Source organism: Microcaecilia unicolor, chromosome 2, assembly GCF_901765095.1.
Source record: "Microcaecilia unicolor chromosome 2, aMicUni1.1, whole genome shotgun sequence".
In the NCBI taxonomy this organism is placed as follows: Eukaryota; Metazoa; Chordata; class Amphibia; order Gymnophiona; family Siphonopidae; genus Microcaecilia; species Microcaecilia unicolor.
The window spans coordinates 644,843,151-644,853,810 of NC_044032.1; the positions used below are offsets into that span (position 1 = coordinate 644,843,151).

At 42.8% G+C, this 10,660-nt stretch overlaps 1 protein-coding gene across 2 annotated transcripts in view; it reads right to left on the reverse strand.

Moving 5' to 3' along the window:
* Window positions 1-9,721, reverse strand: part of PLK4 (polo like kinase 4) — a 76,478-nt gene extending 66,757 nt beyond the window's left edge. Inside the window, exons 1-6 of one of the 2 annotated variants that reach the window (XM_030191753.1) lie at window positions 9,455-9,721; window positions 8,116-8,211; window positions 7,171-7,266; window positions 6,892-7,006; window positions 3,401-4,439; window positions 912-1,012 (exon numbers count right to left, since the gene is read on the reverse strand). In XM_030191753.1, coding sequence (XP_030047613.1) covers window positions 912-1,012; window positions 3,401-4,439; window positions 6,892-7,006; window positions 7,171-7,266; window positions 8,116-8,211; window positions 9,455-9,484 — 1,477 coding nt within the window. In that variant the 5' untranslated portion in view covers window positions 9,485-9,721. Of the gene's footprint in view, window positions 1-911; window positions 1,013-3,400; window positions 4,440-6,891; window positions 7,007-7,170; window positions 7,267-8,115; window positions 8,212-8,654; window positions 8,742-9,454 lie in introns of those variants that run through there. The other variant, XM_030191752.1, reaches the window with a different exon arrangement.
* Window positions 9,722-10,660: the final 939 nt, after the last annotated feature.

Sequence of the window (10,660 nt, forward strand, 5' to 3'; positions counted from 1 at the left end):
GGGAATCAGACTTAAATTGCTGCTTCAATGATCAGGAATGGGAGAGGATATATGGGGAGGTTCAAAAGGCCTCCACGTGCGCTCTAGTGCAAGAGAATGCATACAAGGTGCTATCGAGATGGTATTACACTCCTGAGAGAATTAGGTATGTCCCCTAATGTTTCTGACTGGTGCTGGAAATGTGGTAAAGACAAGGGCTCATTTCTGCACATTTGGTGGTCCTGCCCCCGGTTGATACCGTTTTGGGAGGCGGTGATGAAAGCATTGGTAAGAATGTTTGGAGATTTCATGGTGTGTAGTCCACGGGTGTGCTTGCTGGAGATGTATAATGACAGTGACTCATGGGAACGGATCAAAATGTTACGTTGGGGTCTGGCGGCAGCAAAATGCCTGATAGCTCGGAAGTGGTTACTGGCCCTCCTTCCTTAGGGGATTGGAAAGCAAAATTAGAACTCATAGCTATGGAGCGCTTAACAGCATATCGTAGAGATGGGGAGATACGGAGCAAGAGAGGATGGTCTCGACTGCAAGAATGGGTGAGGACAATCAAACTTTGATAGGAATGGGTGGTAATTGGGGAGGGGGGGAGGAAGGGAGGGGGGCAGTAGGGAAGGGAGGAATGGAAGAGGAGGGCTAGAGGGGGAAGTGAGGCAATTATATGCTTGAACAAATTTAAGGGGGTAGGACAGAGCTGAGGGTGTAGACCCTTGTTTATAGTAACTGGGAGTTGATAGTTCAATTTTCACCATAAGGGTGACTGGGTTGTTGTTTTGTTCTTTTCTGTTATATTATATGGATGTCCAATATTTTAGGACAACTTGGCATTATCTGTACTGTCTTGAATGTTGTAAGTTGCTTCATTAATAAAAATATTTAAAAAGTGAAAAAAAAAAAAAAGAAAGACTACATACCATGTGCGTTTATGTTACCAAACCACTGCTGTACAGTTTCAGGCTGGGACTTCTGTTCTAATGCTGGAACACTGAGTTTAGCTGGGCACAGAAAGTTAGAGCTAAAATAAAAGACAAAACAGTTGTATGTTTACCAAAGTACAAACAAATTATACCACTACTGTAAACTAAGGGCTCCTTTTACAAAGCCACAGTAGTGATTCCGAGCGCAGCAAATACAATAAAGCCCATTCAATTCCTATGAGTTTCACTGCATTTGCCACACAGGATTCACTATCACGGCTTACAAAAGAAGTCAATTTGCTGGGTAGTAGGATTTGGCCACTTTGATGAGCTGGGCAGAAGGCTGCTAAATTAGGGGCCCTTTTACTAAAAGGTGGTAGGGCTGCTGCCATGGTGGCACGCAACAAACTGGGCCTACCAATGAGCTACTGCAAGAGCCTGGCATTAGTCCTGGCCTCTGCCGCTAAAAAAATGCATTTTTAATTTTCTAGTGCCAGGGGCTTCCCCGGCAGTAATCAGGCAGCCCCATGCGCTACCTGGTTACCGCCGGATGAGCGAGGGAGCCCTTACTGCCTCCTCGATGGGTGGCTGTAAGGGCTCCCCCAGGAAAAGCCATGTAGCAAGTGGTTCACTTACTGCAGGGCCATTTCCTTTTAATTAAAAAAGAAAAAAAGCCTTTTACCCACTGCGGTAAAAGGGGCCTTGGCACACTGTGAATTCATACGCCGACGCTACCAAGGGACCCCTTTTAGCACAGCTTAGTAAAAGGGGCCCTTAGAAAGCTCCTGAAAGTCCTAACAGATTCAACATGCTAGGCAACATATATTTCCAGGAACAAAAGGAAGGGGCATGCCAGTACCAAAATACATTTCCTCCAAAAAAAAAAAAAAAAAGTTGTCCCATAACATTTCAACATTACCAAATACAGCATTTATGCCAATACAAATTATGAATTGCTAAAAAGTAATAAGTGTTTGAGTTATTAACATGCAGGAATGGATAAATCCCAGCAGTCAGGTCACACAGGAGCATATTTTCAAAGCACGTAGAAACCTATGGAACTTTGGAAGGCTAAGTGCTTTGAAAATATGTCTCATAGGTAACTAGGTTACATAGGTAACTACAATTTGGCACCTGTCATTAAAAAATTCAAAAAAGAAAAAAAAAACTGGTATAGCTCCACTTGATCCTGCTTGTAGTGTTCCTTTAGTTACAGACCAAACTAAAAGCCACGTACAAGAGACAGCAGTGGGACATCAAGTGCAGTCTCTGCGAAACATCACAACCAAAGTAACCTATGGAGCTTTGTAAGTCTAAGTGCTTTGAAAATGAGCCCCATAATGAATCTGAAGAAAAAAAAAAAAAAAAAAAAGAGAATGAAAAGCAAAACAAAATAAGCATTGTAGCAACAGAATATAAAATAAAGAAAGAGGAAATCCATTTTCCTTAGCTCCAAAAATTTTTTTGTAATCATATTTTTTTTACCTTTTAACAAGTGTGTTCTTTACCTCAATTTCCAGGAATAGAATGTGAAAAAAATACACTCAAACTGACAAGGTGTTTAAATCGTATTTACTGTTTACCAAAATAAATATAGATAAAATTTTAAAATTAAACAGGTGCCAGCTCCATGGCTCAGGCACAATGGAACTGAATTTGGATCTTCGAGACATGCACAGGCCCGGGAAGAGTGGCAAGGCAGTTGATGGTACATTGACCATCCCTACTATCCAGCTAGCAGTACTGAAGAGCCACCCACCCAGGTACAGTTCACTAGTGCCACCAGGGTAGCCAAGACAGCAGAAGAATCAAAAGTGATATAATTATTTTACAACCATCCTAATCAGGACTTCTGGTGGCACTAAATCTTAGTGGATACATGAGTGGACACTATCTCTAAGAAAAACAACCCCCCCCCCCCCCCCCCCCCCCCAAAAAAAAAAAAAAAAGAAAGCCCTTCAATACAGCACTAACATTTACCTGTCTTTCCCTGCTGCTAGGTACTCTCTTCATGTATGCACTGATGCAAGGGCTTTGGTACAGAAAGACAAAAATAATCTTTGGATAATATTGCCAATTTATGTACAGTTTTATGTCCCTAGAGGTGGGTAGGGTTTCATTAGAATAATCCAACCTATATCATGCTACACTGTCCAACTGTTTCAATACCCCATGGGGGCATTATTTTACAACATCCCAAGCCTTTCAAGCAATTTGTTCTTAATATATATTATACATAGATATATGTAAAAATCTGTTCATATTTAAATGCTATAACGATGAACCAGCCAGTTTACCAGCTTTAAATGACAAACGGGTTAAGACTTCAATCTGTACTATATTAATATTACATATCCACAAGCACTGCACCTGGTAGAATAAGTTATGCTTTGCAAGCAATACACTAGGGACTCAGAACTCTCATATGAGATGTCTCCTAAATAAGATTTCTTTTCATCAGAGTTAAGCCAGAAACATGTACTTACAGTGCTTTGTCCTTAACAGGTGGCAACAACTGTCTTTCAAATGAGCCAGAGCTGTTGGGAGTCTTGTCCTTAAATATTTGTGGAATATCACCACAGCTGTGAGCTGGAGAAGTGCTACCTGAACTTCCTTTTCCACCAGTCACAATTGCTTTGGAAAGCACCTCAGCAGAATGGCACCTCTCCAAGCTGTTTGGCCTGGCCTGGGTTTGACTGTGACAAGTCCCAGACCTATCAGAAGAGTGAGCTCTGCGGAGGTAGCGAGAGTGTGGCCTGTCTTCTGTGAGCTGTATTTTCCTTCCCCTGCCAGCAGTATCACTGTCAGCTCTCGGATGGCCCTTCTGACTATACAAACTGCTTCCGTTCACAGACGATGCATCCACAAGATGATTATCACTTCTAGGAAACAAAGCCATTTTATTGGGAAGTGTCTGACCTAACAAAAGTCTTTTCTTTTCTTGAAAGCGACTGCTTATGCTGACACTGGAGGAGCCAGTAAATGCTGTTGAATTTGTGGCATGCCCACTGTCCATGGAGTCTTCCACAGTCCCAGAATCTTTACTCCTGGCTGATGATGATCTGGACATGAATGGATGATCCAAAACTGAGGAAAGACTCAGACGGTCAGCTGGGTTTTTACGCAGTAGCTGATAGATTAAGTCCTGGGCTTCCCTAGACACAAAGCTTGGCATGCTGTAATCAGCCAATACCACTTTATTCAATGTGTTCTTCACAGTGTCTGTATCAAAAGGAGGTCGCCCAACCAGAAATGTATAGAACATGCACCCCAAGGACCACACATCTGATTCCAGTCCATGGGCACTTCGAGTGGCAATCTCTGGAGAAATATAATTTGGGGTGCCACACATTGTAAAATGCTTCTCATTGGGCATTTTAAGCTGAGTAGCCAGACCGAAGTCTGCAATCTTAATGTTCATACTACTACTGAGTAAGAGATTGGAAAGAGTGAGGTCCCGATGCAGGATACCATGAGAATGAAGATACAACATTCCAGTAACAATTTGATGCATGAAGTGACGAGCTGCAAAAATACAATTGATATTCTAATTTGTGTACTTAAAAAAGAAACAAATTGCTTAAAAGAAATTTTAACATTCACATAGATTGATAACCACTAGTGTAGATGTCCAAGCTTCATCTCCATTTGGCATTTTCGAGTAACAAAAACGAGTTTATATTACAACCACAGGCATTAAATATATATATATTTTTTTTTTTTTTGCTTTATAACAAGCAGATATCATCATTAAATTACATATGTTTCCAACACAAATATAAAGAAAGAGAGAATGGGGGTGTTCGTTACCATGAGGAGGTATGAGCAGTATATGCATTATTATCCTCCTTTAAGGAAATAATCATGCATTTAAAAATATTTTAACTCTCTGATACTGTATAATACTAATAATGGGAAAGGCTAAATACTTAAAGTGTTAATTAATATTACACTATCTTATATAATAAAACTCATCCTCAACGTTCTGAGGACACTGACGTCACTGTCAGTTCCTCCGGGCACTTCCTTCTGGTTCGAAGGGTTCGTGGTGGTGAAGCCACCGAAATCACTGTGTTGGGGCCCCACCCTCGCGTAAAACGTGATGACGTCAAGGGTGGAGCTATGGCGTCAGTGGCTTCACAACCAACGACTCAGCACATTGAAGGTGGCGTTCTCGTGCGTTGACGAGGTCCGCAACAATGGCGGTCAGTGCCTTCACAGCGCCGAAGGGGGGGGGTTCGGGAGGAAAACCTTGCTAGCGCCCGTTTCATTTGTGCAAGAAACGGGCATGTTTTACTAGTAAGCTATATTCACAGATCTCTAGTTATCAGTGTTTATTCATCAACATTTAACACACACAGTTTGACGTGGAAGCCACTTCCTCCATCCCCTCCCTCGTTAAAATTTGGCGATGTGCTCAACCTACACAATCATACACTCCATGCTGCAACTATCCTACCTTCATATACCTTACCACCTCCCAGCAACCCTTCAATCCTTTACTCCCAAGGACCTCTTGCACTCCCATCTCCAAAAATTCCAATTTTTTTTGCCCTCCAATGACCTACTCTTCCCAAGTTCAAGCTAAAAGAAGAGAACACAACGAAGACCACCAATCCCATCTAATTTGCCTATTATCTTTTGCTGTCGCCATAGTGTACTGGATCTCTGGCTTTACCTTTGTTGCCTCCAAGAATCCCCTTGGCTTACTATTAATTGATGGAAATGTACTCAATTGGATTAAAGAACATATCAAGTAAAATCAAACTCAAACATATCACCACTGTAGAAAGCAACCTGCGGAGTACCTCAAGGATCACCACTACCACCAATACTCTTCAACATGATGATGATCCCACTGGCTAAGTCCTTATCCAATCGACGCCTCAACCCGTTCAATCTACGCAGACGATGTTACAAGCTACATTCCCTTCAGACATAACTTGACAGAAATAACCAATGAAATTAATGACAACCTGAACATCATGGACTCCTGGGCAAATTCATTCCAACTGAAACTGAACACTGGAAAAACACACTGCCTCATCCTCTCCTCTCAAAATAACAAGTACAAACCCACAACAATAAACACCCCAGGAAACACCCTCCCTACCTCAGACAGCCTAAAAATACTCAGAGTCACACTGGACCGTAACCTTACTCTCAAGAGCCAAGTAAACTCTGTAATAAAGAAAATGTTCTATTCAATGTGGAAACTCAAAACGAGTAAAACCTCTCTTTCCAAGGGAAACTTTCTGAAACCTAATACAATCAATCGTCCTAAGCTATGCAGACTATTGCAACGGTATCTATGCGGGATGCAAAGAACAACTCACAAAAAAACTCTAGACTGCCCAAAACACAGTAGCCAGGCTGATATATAGTAAAACCCGACTTGAAAGTGCCAAACCCCTCCGAGAAAAGCTGCATTGGCTCCCAATCAAAGAACGGATCATCTTCAAAATCTGTACTCTGGTCCACAAAATTATATATGGCGTATATACATGAGCCTGCCTTGAGTGGGAAAGCGTGGGGTACAAATGTAACAAAAAAAAAATATATATATGACAGACCTTATAGATCTACCATTAAGAAACAGTATCGGATCATCACGATCCTACCTAAACCTACATTACCCAAATTGTTTAGGACTTAAATACAAAACAATCTACGCACCCGGCTTCTCCTACATAAGCGCACAACTATGGAATGGACTCCCTAAAGCTGCAAAAACAATCCATGACCACCTGAACTTCAGGAAATCACATTTGTTTCTTTGCACAATGTAGTCAATCCACTATTGTTGTAACAGTTCAGGGAAAAAACAGGCCAGTTAATTCCTCAAGGTTCTGGCAGTCCTGTACCACAAGGAAAGGATTGCAGTATGGGTCTTAAAACATAGGGGGCACTGCTGTGAACTTCATATAAATGCTTGACCTGTTCATGACAGTTCTCTAGGAACAGAAGTTTTACCCACCTTCTTCTTCTGAGAAAGGTTTCTTTCTGTTCTTTAAACACCTACTCATTTCTCCATTGTGGCACATCTCTAATATCAGGTACACGTAGTTGCAATCTTCAAAGTAATTATAGAGCTAATACAAAACAAATGAAAAAGGTGAAAAAAATCTTGCAGCAGAGAGCAACCCCCCCCCCCCCACAACTGATAATGGAAATGTTTATATATCAGCAGGTTTGGAGGACAAGAAAACAAACGTGAAAAAAAATGCTTAAGGGAGCTGGGGGGAAGGAGGCTCACCTCTAGTATAGAAGGATGTTTCAACTGACAGTGAATTTCTACCTCACTTCTCACTCTCTGAACCATTCCAACCTTGTGCATGGCCTTTTTGTCTATCTGAAAAGACAAGAAAAGCATACCAAAAGGCACATCTTAAAAATCATCAACAAAAAACAATAGGACAACCAGACTAAAAATGAAATGAATGAAAGTATTGCTACAGCAACTATTAGACAGAGGAGATATGTATGTATGTGTATATATATATATATATATATATATCACGTGTTTTAGGTAATAATAATAATAAAACTTTATATATAACCCACTATATATCTATAAAAGTCTAAGTGGGGAACAAATCACATACAAAATATAAAAGGACAGAACAATAAAAATTATTTCTTTACACAACTATACAAAAAATTACTATGTTAATCTAAAATTAAAACATACAGCAGATTAAAATTTACATGGTGTTAAAATAATATCATACATCAGAGGAACCAAAAGCCTGAATAAATAAATAAGTTTTCAATGCTTTTTTAACTGGTCCATATTTTGTATTTAACAAAGTTCAATGGGCAAACATTCCATAATTTCACACCTCTGATGTAGAAAATAGATAATCTGCATTCTTCCAAATAAACCTGATGAAATGATGAAGGCACATCAAGTAACTGTTTCTGAGATGATCTCAGGACTTCCACAACTCTTGTCTATTCCTAGGTAAGCTACATAATACAAATCACCTCAATTCTGCCAGGGGAAAAAAAAAAAAAAAAGAACTTGGGAGTATTTTACACTATACTACCATGATGAAACAATCACGGCTATATTTTACCTTTTAGAAACCTGTAAACAGAATGTAGAAAAAAAACCCACCAACAGGTTAACACCACATGCTTATGAATTGAGCTTAAGGATCTATTGGGGAAAACACAGTGTGTGGATATATTAACTTACCATTTTGATGGCAACTTCTAAGCCCGTGTTCACGGACTTTGCTCTGTACACACAGGCAAAGGATCCCTTGCCAAGGATGTTCAAGACCTTGAAATCCTACAGGAGAAAGAGAAAGAGACTTTAGCTATCCTCACTGTGACACAACAGATACGAATAGGATGAAGCAGAGAAAGATGACGGGTACATGCAGCACCCTGGGGTATTTATTACATTTGTATCCCGCACTTTCCCACTAAAAGCAGGCTCAATAGGTAACACAGAGTTTGGTTATGTAAAGTAGGAAATTAAGTATAACATAGTAATAATGATGGGTAGTAATCTCTGTATAGTACTAATTGTACCTGATACCCTGTATTGACTATGTCATAACAAAACTCTGTTAGCCACACTGAGCCTGCAAATAGGTGGGAAATGTGGGATACAAATGCAATAAATAAATAGGTAGAGACAGGTGCTAGCGAGGAAGGTAAGGTGGGAGATGGAGTCGTTTTCTCTTCGGTATATGTAAAAGGAACAGGTGACAGGGGCTACGAACGCACCTGGATGGCATTCTCGCCCGCATCTTCCACTACCCGGCCTGGACAAGCCGGACTCTGGAAAAGGGATCCCAGGACCCTCTCGAGCATCTTTCTTAGCTGGAAGGCGCCGCTTTGGGAAACAGACAGCGGCTAAAAGCCATGCCCGGAACTAACTAAGAGAACTACGATCCACGACGCGGCGCGAGGCTGTCGCTCCCTGCCTGAGCGCGAGAGGGGAGAGAGGAATGACAGCAGGAGAGAGAGCGCGCGCTGCCCGGGCCCTGGGAGCGAGGCGGAATGACAGCAGGAGAGAGAGCGCGCGCTGCCCGGGCAGTCTGGGGTGACAGCAGGAGAGAGCGCGCGGCCCGTCTGGGGCCGGGGAGCGAGGCGGAATGACAGCAGGAGAGAGAGCGCGCGCTGCCCGGGCAGTCTGGGGTGACAGCAGGAGAGAGCGCGCGGCCCGGGCGGTCTGGGGCCGGAGAGCGAGGCGGAATGACAGCAGGAGCGCAGCCCGGGCGGTGTGGGGCCGGGGAGCGAGGCGGAATGACAGCAGGAGAGAGAGCACGGCCCGGGCGGTCTGGAGCCGGGGAGCGAGGCGGAATGACAGCGCTCCTCCCCCATGAAGCCTCTCTCTGCCCGCCACTGACACGCGGAAAGCGCGGGTCTCGGCTCGCGCCCCCCTGGGCGCCGCGTCCCCGTCTCTTAGCAACGGTGGCTTCGTTCCAAGGGGGGGGGGGGGAGGGGAGAGCGCCCAGAGAAACCGCTGCTGCCACTCGAATGAAAGCCAGAGGGAAGAGGCCGCCGGGTGCGTTTTCACTTACTTCTATCTTCTCCCCGATGCAGCTCGCCATGGCTTCCTCGTGGGCTGGGGCGGCGAGAGGTCACATAACCCCAGTCCTTGCACAGAGGCTCACGGCGGACAGCTAATAATCGCGTGCTCGACTTTCTCGGCGGATAATACCAGCCCGCGCTCCGTCTGTTCATCCTTCTTAGTAACGGTGACGGTGCAACAGCTGACAAACTGGAGAACAATCTCTTGTTGTTCTTCTTCTTCTTCCGGAAATGTTTACACAGCTTGACTCCCTCCACCACGGCTCCATTTTTTTTTTTTTTTGAAAAATTCTACCCGTTGGCGCCAGAACGAGGCTACGCATGCGCCGCAGCCTCGATTTCGTTTACGTGGTCGTTCTGCGCAGACTCGGTTGTTTTTTTTGTTTTTTTTTTTAAATAGCCGTGCGCGAGTATCCAACATAGAGGTTTAATAAACAGGAGTGGAAGTGAGCGTATCTAGTCCACTGTTAGCAAGGAAGCCATTTAGGTGAGTCTAAGTTTCCTCTTCCCAGCGTAGCCGTCATCCCCGTCCACTCAAATCAAAGCAAGCAAACCTATGAGGTGCTGCATCCACATTGTCGGGTTTTTTTTTTTTATTATTGGTCCATCTATAACAAGTCTAAAGCTGTTTTAATTTGATAGGCAGTGTCTTAAAAGGTGGAGGACAAAAGGTTTTTTTTTTAACTTATTGGACAGATTTTTAATTTATGTGAAAAGTTCCCATATGTAGATATAAATATCATGAAATAACAATTAAAACAGCTTAAAAAATTATTATAGCTGGTAGAAACAGCAATTTTAAACTCTATATTATGTGTTCATTTTTCTACACTAAAAACTGAATAAATACACTGTATACAATACAGATGGCCAAATTTCAGTGAGATGAGAATATCCTGTTTCTTGATGGATTCATCTTAAATGTTGTAATCTGCCTTGGGAAGCCTGGAGGGCCCGGGTTACCATATGGCTCCAGAAAAAGGAGGACGGATTGAGCCAGCCGGGTTTTACTTCCATTGCTTTCAAGCAATGGAAGTAAAACCCGGCTGGCTCAATACTTCCATTGAAAGCATTTGCTTTCCATTGAAAGCAATGGAAGTAAAACCCAGCTGGCTCAATCCGTCCTCCTTTTTCTGGAGCCATATGGTAACCCTATGGAGGGGCATAATCGAAAGGGGCGCCCAAGTTTTCCTGAG